The sequence below is a fragment of the Ailuropoda melanoleuca genome, chromosome 16 (genome assembly GCF_002007445.2).
Source record: "Ailuropoda melanoleuca isolate Jingjing chromosome 16, ASM200744v2, whole genome shotgun sequence".
NCBI classification, from domain to species: Eukaryota; Metazoa; Chordata; class Mammalia; order Carnivora; family Ursidae; genus Ailuropoda; species Ailuropoda melanoleuca.
In genome coordinates, this window is record NC_048233.1 from 86,852,702 (window position 1) to 86,865,405 (window position 12,704).

Consider the following 12,704-nt stretch of genomic DNA (forward strand, 5'->3'; position numbering starts at 1 on the left):
GTGTAACTTGTGTACTGAAGACACACTCATACTCATACTCATAGATTTCTTTCCACACTGGTATAGAGAGTTCCTGAATTTCAACCCTTAATCTCAAAACAAGAGATTAGAGATTTGAGTTGTCATTCTGTTCATGTGAGGTGTCCTGGGCTGTCAGAAGCAGCCCCCTGCCCTGTGGTCCTGGGGCTCCTCCAACTCCTCGTGGATGTCTATAGCAGTAGCTCTGTGGTCACCCCCTCCCCCCCGGGGTCCTGCTGACCGTCCCGGAGTTTGGGAATTCCTCTGTCCTCCATCCAAGGACAGATTCTGTGGGGACCAAAGCTTATCAACAAGAGGGGGATGCTCCTTAAGAATCAAGACAAAAAATCATAAATACAAAGTTAGATACACGATGAATATTTATTTAGAATGGGACAAGAAATCGCAGCAAATTGTAGATTTTTAGAAGCGACAAATACCACAAATAATGCAAAATACAGGAAAACATCTGCAATATTTTCCCTACCATTCTTGCTGCTTACTCTTTGATAGCATTTTCATATGTCAAGAGTTTTGAATATTTTCCATAAAGAGAACCGATAATGCAATCTTTATTTAGCATGGTTGACCAAAAATTCTTTTGTATTGTTAATAGTTTAAAGATATTTCTTAGCTTCACAAAACATTCTTTTTTGTTTTTTGTTTGATTTTAATTTTATTTATTTAAGAGACAGCAAGAGAGAGAGAGGGTATGCATGAGCAGGGGGCAGTGCAGAGGCAGAGGGAGAAGCAGGCTCCCCACTGAGCAGGGACCCAACGTTGGACTTGATCCCAGGACCCTGGTATAATGACCTGAGATGAAGGCAGACGTATCACCCACTGAGCCACCAAGACACCCTTCACAACCCATTCTTGGTAATGTTGGTGACATCATACACATTTTCAAGACTATTATCAAGTCTGGGAAGATCTCTGTCTGGTTTTTCATACCTGGGTAGAAGGTTTCAGGGCACATCCAGTTTTCTTTTCTTTTCTTTTTTTTTTTTTTTAAAGATTCTACTTATTAGAGACGAAAATGTGAGCGAGCACAACTAGGGGGAGTGGCTGGCAGAGGGGGAGAGAGAAGCAAGCTCCCCACTGAGCAGGGAGCCCGAGTGGGCCTCCATCCCAGGACCATGGGATCATGACCTGAGCAGAAGGCAGACACCCAACCGACTGAGCCACCCAGGGGCCCCACGTCTAGTTTTCTTGTACAGCGATTAATCTGAAATAGTCTTTGAATTGATGACACTTATTAACCGTTTTGTTGTCACTGCCCTTGCTGCCATGATGACTTACGATCATAAGCTGCTTCCCTGATGTCAAATGGGCAAAAAATGCAAATATTTCCCAGTGTCTTGTGGGATGCGTCCCACCTCATTAACTGGATTATCAGAAATCCAACAGGCTCTTGATTTCTTCTATTCCACAATGATCTCTTCCTCTTGATGAATTACTTCTGGTTAAATTCAGTTCTCATTTTCAAACCAATGGCTCCTTGTTCTGGACCCAGGAGACTGTGGGAAGAAAAGAGAGGTGAGGGGAGCAAGGCATGCTGATGTATGTCCCAGATTTTCCCTCGTTGGGCACTGGCCCTGGCGGGGAGAAGTGTTTCTAGCAAGTCAAGGAAAGAGCAATCCATCTGGGTACAGACGCTTGCTCCGTCAGCCACAGGGGTCTCTGGGACGAAGCTGCCTCCAGGCTGTCCCCGCCTCCCAGGCACAGTCCCATCAAGGTCTGTTGTGCATCTCCAGGGAGGCCAGGCAGGGGTCTCCTGGTTCCAGGGCAGCCCCCTGAGGAAAGCGAACAGACCCACCATGGTTGCCAGGTGTGGGGGTACACGGCGACCTGAAGGTATGGGCCAGGGGTCAAGTGCTGTCCTGAGCCACGTGGAGGACGAGACAGTCTCCTGGCTGATGGCCGTACGGCCAGTCAAGAGCTTGGTCAGTGATGGACACGGTTGGCTGGCTCAGGACTGCAGGACTGCAGTCATGAAGGGGGTCAGTAGGACACCTGCTGAAAGGCAGACCAGGGGCAGGAACCACACTCTGCCTCCTGCACAAAGATGTCCCCGGAGGGAGAGAAGGAGGTTGGGAGAAGGTGCTTTCCCATTCAAATGCAAGCAGGCTACCCTCCTGCAGGGACTGGGAAGAGAATCAGCTTTCCACAGGCCAGGCCTCAAAGCCAGGGGGAGCCCCCTGACTCGCAGGAGCACACTGCATTTCGTTTTCCCAGCTGGGTCCCATCGTGAGAACCAGGACACACCGAGCTATGGGAGGGCTTTGTCATAGATGAAAGGGACCCCGACAGGGAGAGAGGTGAGTCTTTGGGGCTGGTAACGCAGGCCAGACAGGCGCCTGGCAGGGCGGGCATGCAGATCCGGGGGGGGTGTCCCAGCTCTCAGGCCCCCAGGTCGCTGGTGCCGGTGGAGGGCGTCTCCCTCCCCTCCCCCTCAGGCTCCTCCCTCAGCGCCCTGCGGAGCACGGCCCCCAGGGGCTCCCGCAGGCTCCGGCGACCCTGGCTGCCCACGACGAAGTAGATGACGGGATTGGCACTACTGCTCAGGGCCGAGGAGAGGCACGCCACATAGCGGAATAGAGTCTTCTGCTCTTGGGGCAGGTCCAGCCAGTAGAGGAAGAACCAGCTGATGCCAACGGGCAGGGCGCAGAGAAGGAACACGACGACGGAGGCCAGGACGACCACGTACAGCCTTGTGGGCCGCCGCCCCCACTGCCGTGAGCTCCTGCGCACGCGCACGAAGAGGGTCACGCTGGACAGAACCATCACTGGGGTGAAGATCCCCATAACGAGGAAGCTGAAGACGGAGTCCACCGTTAAACACTGACTTTCCACGCCGAGCCAGAGCTCGCTGCAGAAGAGTGCGGCCACCACGCTCATCAGGAGGGACAGCGCCCAGAGCAGGGCACACACCACGGCTGACAGGTACTGGGGCCGGTGATACTTGTACCAGATGGGGAAGAGGACAGACAGGCAGCGCTGCGTGCTGATGGCCGTCAGCAGGCTCAGACTCGCGGTGTAGGCGAAGGACCTCACTCTCTCCATCACTTCATAGGCCAGCACGGGTGTTTCTAGATAGAGCGTGACGGCCGTGCAGAGGAGGAAGAGGAAGTCAGCTATGGCCAGGTGGAGGACATACGTGCAGAACGGGGTCCTCTGCCCCCGGCAGCTCAGCAGCCAGACCACCAGGCCATTGCCAATCATGCCGCACACGCAGGTGAACGTGGCCAAGGACCTTAGCACCTCGGGAGCTGTGTCCAGGGTGTCTACTACCGGAGGGCTGCTTCCGATTAATACTGGGACCCAGGGGCTAGACATACTCCTGTTCATCCTGTGGAAGGAAGATAGATCAGCATGAGATTCTGTGTTTTTGGGGTCCCGAGGGACTTCTGAGGGGCCCTCCCCTTGACTTTCCTGCCCTAGGGCTGTGACCTGGGTTTGTTTGCAAGAAACATGACCACCAGGCTTGACCAGTGCCCTGCTCCCCTGGTTCTCAGCCCGCTGACTTGGCCAACCGCACTATGACATACCCGATGTTCTAAGCGCCCTTTGTCAAGTTGAGAAGTTCTCTTGTGTTCTGAGTTTATGTTTTTAATCATGAAGAAGTATTGACTCTCATCAAAGGCTTTCTGTACATGTATTCATTGCATCAATTCCCTAATACTGCTCAAATCCTATGAATTCACTTTTTAGGATGGCACCTTGGTGCTAATAGGTTTAACTCCACCCCTCACTTTGCAGCACACGATGACCATCAGGCAGTTTAAAACCAGATTAAACATGGATGTGTGTTTCCGTCTCCATCCCCATCCCAGCCCCGCCGCCATCTGTCCAAGCCTGTCTAACTAGCCCTCTCTCCAAACAGGTGGGTGCTCAGAAATGTTCTTAATTTATACAACACAAATGTTGTTCTGATTTAGAATTTATGCTGTTTTTCTTCACTCAGCGTGTGGTTTTTCTTAAAGGATATTTGCAGGTGGCCATATGGAAAAGTAGTTTGTTGGTCTCGATTTTACAATGTACATAAGTGGTTCTTCAGTCCCAGGATCGTAGAAATGCTGTGTCCAACATCCTCATGCCTGTTCCTGTTGGACTCGGCTCAGGATTTTTCTGGAATGTTCCAGGAGTGGGATTGCTGGGTCCTAGGACATGTGCATGCTTAGCTCCACTAACCCTCGTCTGCTTCCCTCCCTGGATGGCTGTGTCAGGCCTCACTTCTGCTGTGGGACAGGAAGGCTCCCACTTCCTCATTCCCACACTGATGATTGCTGTCATGCACTCTCCTCACTTTTGCCAACCTCATGGTTGCAGAGTGGATTCTGCTGATGTTTGAACTTGCATTTCACTGATGACAGCGAGCTTGATATTAGTTCATTTACCCGCCACCCCCAGGGCTCCCCTTCTTGGACTGCCTGCTCACAGTGGCTGCCCCCTTTTCATGTAGGTTTCCAGTCTGTTCCTTCTTGATTTGCCGGCGCCTGAATCCTTGCAGGTTTTAGACACTGCAGGTGTCATTCTCTGAGAGCGCTCGTAAGTACGGTCGCTTTCTCTGTTGTGAACTTGAGTGCACATGTGCTCAACTTGGTATAATCAACTCCCATACATTTTCACCCTGAAATGTTGTGGCTTTCGGATCATTCCATATCCCTGGGTGAAAAACATATCCCCTCTTATTTTCTTCTGTTACTTTTATACTTTTTCCCTTCCAGAATTTGGTCTTGAGTCCAGCTAGAACTGTTTTTATGTGAGATAAAGATAGGATACAGCTCGAGTTTTCCTCCATATTATGAGCCAGTTTTCCCAAAACTGTCTCCAGGACAGCCTGTCTTTTCCCTGTTGACTTATCAAGTTCCCGTTTACATATGGGACTCTTAAAACCCTCTGTTCTGGTTTCTCTGTTGCTACACACTGTTTTCATGTGCGTGTGTGTTTAAAATATGTATGTGGCTTCGTGTGAATCTGGGTGTTGTGTGGCTGACAGCCACTCAGTACTTGTTCTGTGCCCTTTTCATGAAGTTTCATCCTTCAGGGAGACCACTGAGCTCTGCCTGGCTTTCCTCACTTCCGTGCCACTGTCCGGAGAGCACCTGCTGTCTGAAAGCCGGGGTGATCACAGGGCTCACCTCTTCTATCTCCTTTTTCTCAGAATTCACACTCCCTGGATGCCTCTTGACCAATATCTGAACACAGTAGAGTCTTCTCTTTTCTCCAGGTTTCTGGTTGTTGACAGTGGGAGGGCTGGTCTAGTACCAGTTCCTCCCTCGTGGCTAGAGACAGAAATGCCTCTAGTGTATTTTCCTCTTGATCATTGCTGGTGTGGAGGAACACTGTTGATTCTTGTAGTTTTTATGAATCAGGAAAATGTCCTGATGTATTGGACCATGCCTATTAATTTTTCTGGACTATTTTGATTTCCTATGGTGCTATCCTCATGCCTCTAATTTCTTTTTCATGTCCTATAGCACAGCCCATCACATCTAGTAGTCTGCTGACCAGTGGTTGGAATCAGGCAGGCTTATCTTCTCCCTAATCTTAAAGTTTCTTTATCGGATGTGATGGTTATTCTGGGTTCATGGTATTATCTTTTATCAAGGTGAGAAAATTCCCTTTCTGGTTGTCTGAGAGTTTTTATCATAAATTTGGAATTTATCTCAGTTGTTTTTCCTGCATCTACTTAATCACTTTCCTTTTTCCCTCCCAATTGTCTATTTATGTGTTGCATACACTGGTATTTATTCATCCTTGTATTTTTGGGATAGACCATTTCTTTTTCTTTTTTTTTTTTAAAGATTTTTTATTTATTTGACAGAGACAGCCAGCGAGAGAGGGAACCCAAGCAGGGGCAGTGGGAGAGGAAGAAGCAGGCTCATAGCAGAGGAGCCTGATGTGGGGCTCGATCCCAGAACGCTGGGATCACACCCTGAGCCGAAGGCAGACGCTTATGGACTGCACCACCCAGGCGCCCTGGATAGACCATTTCTAGTTTGCTCTGGTCAACCCCCCCACTCCAAGACATGCACAATGTCCTGATATTATTTAGAAACTTTTAACCCATGTTCGTAAATGAAATTAGCCCATAATTTTCCCCTCTGGTACTATCCTTGTTTGCTTTTTATTTCAAAGCTGTAAGATTATACTGGTTTCGTAAAATGACTTGGAGAGATTGCCTTTTTTCTCTACCCTCTGGAACAATTTGTAACATGTAAGAATTATCTTTCTTGAAGATTTGGCAGAAGGTAAATTCATCTGGTCTGGTAATTTTTATGTGAGCATGAGTGGACCTGCATGGCTTTGTAAAAAGAAAATTACAACTGCAATTTAATGTTTTAGGTTTATTCAGATTTTGAATTTCTTCTTTTTTTATTTTTTATTTTAATGTTTTTTTATTATATTATGTTAGTCACCATACAGTACATCCCTGGTTTCTGATGTAAAGTTTGATGATTCATTAGTTGCATATAACACCCAGTGAATCTCTTCTTGAGTTAGAGTAAGGAATATTATTTTTCTGAAATATTATTCATGCTTTCTGGTTTCATATTTATTGGTATAATACTCTAAATACTCTACACGATATTTTCTTAAATTTTTAAAGCCCTGAGTCGATCTGCCATTTTAAATTTGTGTGTTGACTTATTTTTTAAAAATCAGTTTGCCAGAGGTTTGCTTTTCCAAGAACTATTTTTTTAAAATCATATCTATTGTTTCTTGCTTCCAGTTTTCTTACTTGGCGCTTTTACTTCTTCCACTTTCTTTGGATTTACCTTGTGATTGTTTTTTCAGGTTCTTGTGTTGAATGCTTAGGCAACTGTCAAAGGTTCTTCTTTCTCTAACATNACCGGTATTTAGGGCTGCAGATGTGCTCCTAAGTATTTCTTTGGATGTTTCATGACCTTTGGTTGTAGTGTCTTCATTGTTGTTCATGCCTAAATATTTTAAAATCGAAAATCACTCAAAATATTTAAAATTTAAATTTCCATAAATTGGTTAGAAATACATTTCATAACACTAAAATATTTTTATCTGCCGCATATAAGTTTTGTCATTTTCTCTTCCANGTTACGTGGGTACAAATCCAGGAGGATCACGGTGTCCCGGTCAAGTGTCCCTTTTATGTCGTGGCCCTGTTCATTTTTATTTTATTTTATTTTATTTTATTTTATTTTATTTTATTTTATTTATTTTATTTTTAAAGATTTTATTTATTTATTTGACAGAGATAGAGACAGCCAGCGAGAGAGGGAACACAAGCAGGGGNAGCCACACATGATAGCACGGGTGGACGTGCACATAGCACGGAGACGTACAGAAACCCAGTACGTGTGCGCACACGCACATAGCCCATGTGCATACATACACGATGTATGTACATCACTGGCCGGGACAGACAGCCGATCCTCACAGAACTCACAGTCCAGCCCGGGAAATATGCAATAGACACAATTATCCCCTACTCCCCAGGGGGGTGTGTAACAAGGTGGGAACCAAGACGGTGGGTTGGAAGGTACTGAGGTCGGAGGGCAGCTGGGAGAGGCCAGGTGGAGGCATCCCTGCAAGGGGGTGGGACCCTGCACCCCTGGCCCCTCCCCAGCCAGGAACCCTGTACACACCGCCCTCCTCAGCCACTAGTGATTGGTCCCTGCCTGGTGCTGAGCTCACTGAAGCGGAGTCCTAGCAACCCCATGCTACGTAAGGAGTGTGTGGCTCCCAGAGAGGGAGGACTCGGAATGCACCTGTTGTGTGGGGTGGGCGGGATGCTCAAGGCCGCCCTGCAGGCCGACTGGGCTCCCCAGTCCAGTGCCCCACCCCACCTCCAAGTGCATGTTGAGCTCCCCCCACCCCAGTCCCTCCTTCTCTGGTCGGGATCCAGGGGCCCTCAGTGCATCTGGGCTTTTCCCAGCAACACTAGATACCCACTGAGAGGGATGGAGGGCCGATCAGGCCAGTGCTATTCTGGGTCCTGGGCTACCAGACCCTCCCAGGGATGCTGCTCTCAGGGACACAGTGCACAAGCACGAATATGCAGCTTCAGGTGGTAACTCGCAGAGGTGCTGACAGCTGCTGGGATAGGAGCTTTAGTAGCCAGTGCTCACAGCTGGCAGAGCCGACGGGAGGGACAGAGCGCCTGGGTAGGAGGGGCGTGTTGTAGGTGGGGTGGCTCCCTAGACCCCTTCAAAGGGGAGGATCTCAGCATTAGAGACCCCAAATGGGTGGAGGAGGCAGCTGTAGAGGCAGGGAGTGTGGGTGACCTTTAGAAGGGTGTTGTAACGGGCAGGTTGGTGGGGAGGGCAGAGAAATGGGACCAGGAGGCAGAGGACATGAGCCATTCAGGAGAGGGAATCCTGAGGGCACAGGTGAGGCCTTGGCTTCAAGGGGACTCCTGGGGTCAGAGGCAGGAGGGCAGGCAGGTGGCTGGGAGCTGGGCATCACGGAGGAGAGACTCAGAAGTGGGGAACCCGCCAAGGGTGCAGGACCCCAGGCAGGAAGGTTCTTCTTTCTGGTGAAAGAAGCGGGTGAGATATTGGGATTGAGGAAACAGAAGAGGGATTTGGGGGGTGGAGAGGGGACTTCCTCCTGATGGCTGTGGACACAATTGTGTCCCCCTGTAATGATCTGTTGAAGCCCCAAGCAGTCGTGTGATGCTAAGAGATGGGCCTGTAGGCGGTAATTAAGGTGACCTGAGTTCGGGAGGGTGGGGCTTGATCTGGTAAGATTAGTGTCCTTCTGAGAACAGATACTTGAGCCCCCCTCCTCCCACAGCTGCCTTCCCTCTGTGAGGCTCGCCCCCGAGCTCCGAGCTCCGTTGGTGTGTCGCTGGGCCTGTGAGCCCCTCGGGTAGACCTGCCTCCGACTTGAGGCCCTCCATGCCCTCCCAGCCTCTGGCCCATGCCTGCTCGCGGCCACGGCTCAGTGCTGACTCGAGGATGGTGATGGTTCAGCACATAGTGTCTGCTGAGTCAGCTTTAGTATTCCTGTCCTCTGAAGCCTTGGTTGAATTTTTGTCTACCCCACTGAAGACTAAGGGAAATGGGTCATTTCCCACTAAATTTGCCCATTTCTCCTTGTACTTTGAACATTTAAAAAGTCACCTAGTGAGATAGTAAAACGGTGTTATTTTAAACGACCTGAGGGGCAAGAGGACGTAGGTTTTGCTGTGCCCTCACCCTGTGTCTCACTGTTCACGGTGGGATTACACCCTTGAAGGGTTTTTCTGTGCATTTCCATATAATGCTTTTACAGAAATGAAAACCTATTACCTGTGCTTTTCCCACAACGAACTATATGTCTTCTTCCATCGTGCTCACCTGACACCTGCAGGGCCCCTGTGTCCTGGCCCTGGCTGTCACCACTGATGGGGGCTCCTCATGTGGTTGGCCCCCCGGGGCTGATATGAACCACTTTAAATATGGTTGTGAGCTAGGCTTCAGTAGTCCTTTCTATTTGGAAGGTCCCAGCTTAGAGAAGTCGAGGCACTTGCCCCGGCCATCCAGCTGCTCCTGGCAGATCAGGGACTCTCGCCCCTGGGCAGTTGCAAGGCATCACCCGTCACCACCATGCTCTCCTCCACCCAGAGTAAAATCGTGAGGCTCTCACCTGCTCCCGGCGCGGTGCTGAGTTCTTCAGGGAAGGGTGCCCAGATTCTGGTGCGTGGTTCTGATGCCTGGAGGCAGCTCCACGTGGCCCAGGCCCCGGAGCTGTTCCTGCCCCGTCCTTACTCCCGGCTGTGTAGGGTTGCTCTGAGCTCTCCTTGGCTGGTCCCCACCCGGATCTCATAGGAGTCCTGTCCCTGGGCTGCTCCAAGGGACATGGGGTGCTGGAAAGCGAGCTTGAGGCATAAGTACAGGAAGGTCCCTGCCGCCGCACCCACTGATAGGCCTGCAGACAAGCTTGCTGGAGGCTAATGGGTCTAGCTGGGTGTGGCCTCTCTGACTGCCTATCCAGGGTGGGGGATGCCTTTCAGGGAAATGAGATTAAGGCTGGGTGCCCTGAGGAGGTGTGGGGGTGTTCACGCCCTTCCTGTGCCATCCTGGCAATGCCTCCCTTCCTGAAGGCCTTTGGGGACAGCCAAGGAGACCTCAGAGCATTAACAGGCCCCATTATCTTGGAGTTAATGTTGGGCTGATCTGGGAGGGGGGCTCTTGTGGGCTGGGAGAGGCCATTTTGTCCTCCCAACCCTGTGCATGGAGAGACGCTCTGGCTAATGGACCTGCCAAGTCCTCTGCATGCTGAGGGGTGGAAAGGCAGGAGCAGGGACTTGGAGTCCAGGCCCCATTTCAAGTCTGAGTTTTGCCGCTTATTAGCTCAGGAACTATGTGGTTTAAGTGACCCCTCTGAGCATCTAGGTGTTCACTGAAATTCATGGAATCCCTTCTGGCCTCTCTCAACAACTTGCGTAACTACCCAAGGCAGGGGGGAGGGGATCATTTTGGCCCTGATTGGTGACCTTTTCCCTCATTGGCCGTACACACTTTCCTGCCTGGTAAGTGAAGAATCACCCTAAAACCGAGTCCCCTCCAGGGCAGGTAGAGGCTGACCTCATACCTCATATGTTCAGGTGGGGTCTAATCCAATGCAGGGGTGACCATGTGGGTGGGGCAGGGGGATTATAGTTTCCTGTAACAGAGCTCCCTTGAAAGGGTGACAGCTCACCACAGGGTTGGCAGGTGAAGCCCATGGGTGGTTTCAGCACGTTTGGCTTTTCAGTGTCAAGAACAGCCCTTTGGCTTTTGGAACCCTCTTTATATCTCGTTTTCAAGGAAAAATGTGCAGGGGCGCCTGGGTAGCGCGTCGTTAAGCGTCTGCCTTTGGCTCAGGGTGTGATCCCGGCGTTATGGGATCGAGCTCCACATCAGGCTCCTCCGCTATGAGCCTGCTTCTTCCTCTCCCACTCCCCGTGCTTGTGTTCCCTCTCTCACTGGCTGTCTCTATATCTGTCGAATAAATAAATAAAATCTTTAAAAAATAAATAAATAAATAAATAAATAAATAAATAAATAAATAAATCTTTAAAAAAAAATGTGCAGCGTCTTGTGAGCACTGCCTGGCTGAAGACGTGAGTGTTCGTCAGTGTTTGTCGAATGAACAACAGACCATTGAAGTGTGAGTTCAGCAGGTGTCCTCATACAGCAAATTGCACAAGAGCATTGTGAGTTTCGTTTTTTTGTTTGTTTGTTTCCCCAAATCAGTCTCAGCCCCAGGCTACCAAAAAGAAAAAAAAAAAAAGATTTCTTTCCACAGTGGCATTGAGTCCCTGATTTTCAGCCCTACTCTCAAAACAAGAGATTAGAGATTTGAGTTGTCATTCTGTTCACGTGAGGTGTCCTGGGCTGTCGGAAGCAGCCCCTGCCCTGTGGTCCTGGGGCTTCTCCAACTCCTCGTGGATGTGTATGGCAGTAGCTCTGAGGTCACCCCCCCCCCCGGGTCCTGCTGACCGTCCTGGAGCTGGGGAATTCCTCTGTCTTCCATCCAAGGACAGATTCTGTGGGGACCAAAGCTTATCAACAAGAGGAAAATCATAAATACAAAGTTAGATACACGATGAATATTCACTAAGAACGCGACAAGAAATCGCAGCAAATTGTAGATTTTTAGAAGAGACAAATGCCAGAAATAATGAAAAATACAGGAAAATATCTGCAATATCTTTTCTACCATTCTGGCTGCTCACTGTTTGATAACTTTCATATGTCAAGAGTTTGAATATTTACCATGAAGAGAACTGAGAAATAATACCATCTTTTTTAGCAAGGTTGATCACAAATTGTATTGTTAATAGTTCAAAATATTTGTTAGCTTCATATCCCATTTTTAAAAAAATTTATTTGAGAGAGAGCAAAAAAGAGAGCACTCACAAACAGCGGGGAGGGCGGAGGCAGAGGGAAAAGCAGACTCCCTAGGGAGCAGGGCTTGATCCCAGAACCCTGGGATTGTGACCTGAGCCGAAGGCTGACGCTTAACCGACTGACCCATCCGGGGGCTCCATGTCCAGTTTTCTTGTATAACATTTAATCTGAAATAGTCTTCAAGTTGATGATGCTCGTTAATGTTTTGTTGTCACTGGCCTTGCTGCCGTGTTGGCTTAGGATTTTAAGCTGCCTTCCGTGATGTCAAATAGGCACGAAATGTGACTTTTTCCCAGTGTGTTACGGGATGCGTCCCTCTTCATTAACTAGATTATCAGAAATCCAACAGGCTCTTGATTTTTTCTGTTTGTTGCACGATGATCTCTTCCTCTTGATGAATTACTTCTGGTTAAATTCAGTTCTCATTTTCAAACCAATGGCTTCTTGCTCTGGACCCAGGAGACTGCGGGAAGAAAAGAGAGGTGAGGGGAGCAAGGCATGCTGATGTATGTCCCAGATTTTCCCTCGTTGGGCACTGGCCCCGGCGGGGAGAAGTGTTTCCAGCAAGTCGAGGAAGGGGCAATCCATCTGGGTACATACACTTGCTCCGTCAGCCACAGGAGTCTCTGGGACGAAGCTGCCTCCAGGCTGTCCCCGCCTCCCAGGCACAGTCCCATCAAGGTCTGTTGTGCATCTCCAGGGAGGCCAGGCAGGGGTCTCCTGGTTCCAGGGTGGCCTACTGAGGAGAGCGAACAGACCCGCCATGGTTGCCAGGTATGGGGGTGCATGGCGACCCAAGTTTATGGGCCAGGGGTGAAGTGCTGG

General features: G+C 49.4%; 1 protein-coding gene across 1 annotated transcript; it reads right to left on the minus strand.

Annotated features, from left to right (window-relative positions):
• Window positions 1-2,363: 2,363 nt before the first annotated feature.
• On the minus strand, window positions 2,364-3,354 carry MRGPRD (MAS related GPR family member D). The gene has a single exon (XM_002929298.4). The coding sequence runs from the start codon at window positions 3,352-3,354 to the stop codon at window positions 2,419-2,421; it is 936 nt and encodes a 311-aa protein (XP_002929344.4). The 3' UTR covers window positions 2,364-2,418.
• Window positions 3,355-12,704: the final 9,350 nt, after the last annotated feature.

Bases quoted from the DNA above. Each gene is read 5' to 3' on its own strand.
- MRGPRD (XM_002929298.4), bottom strand. From the start codon at position 3,354: ATGTCTAGCCCCTGGGTCCCAGTATTAATCGGAAGCAGCCCTCCGGTA.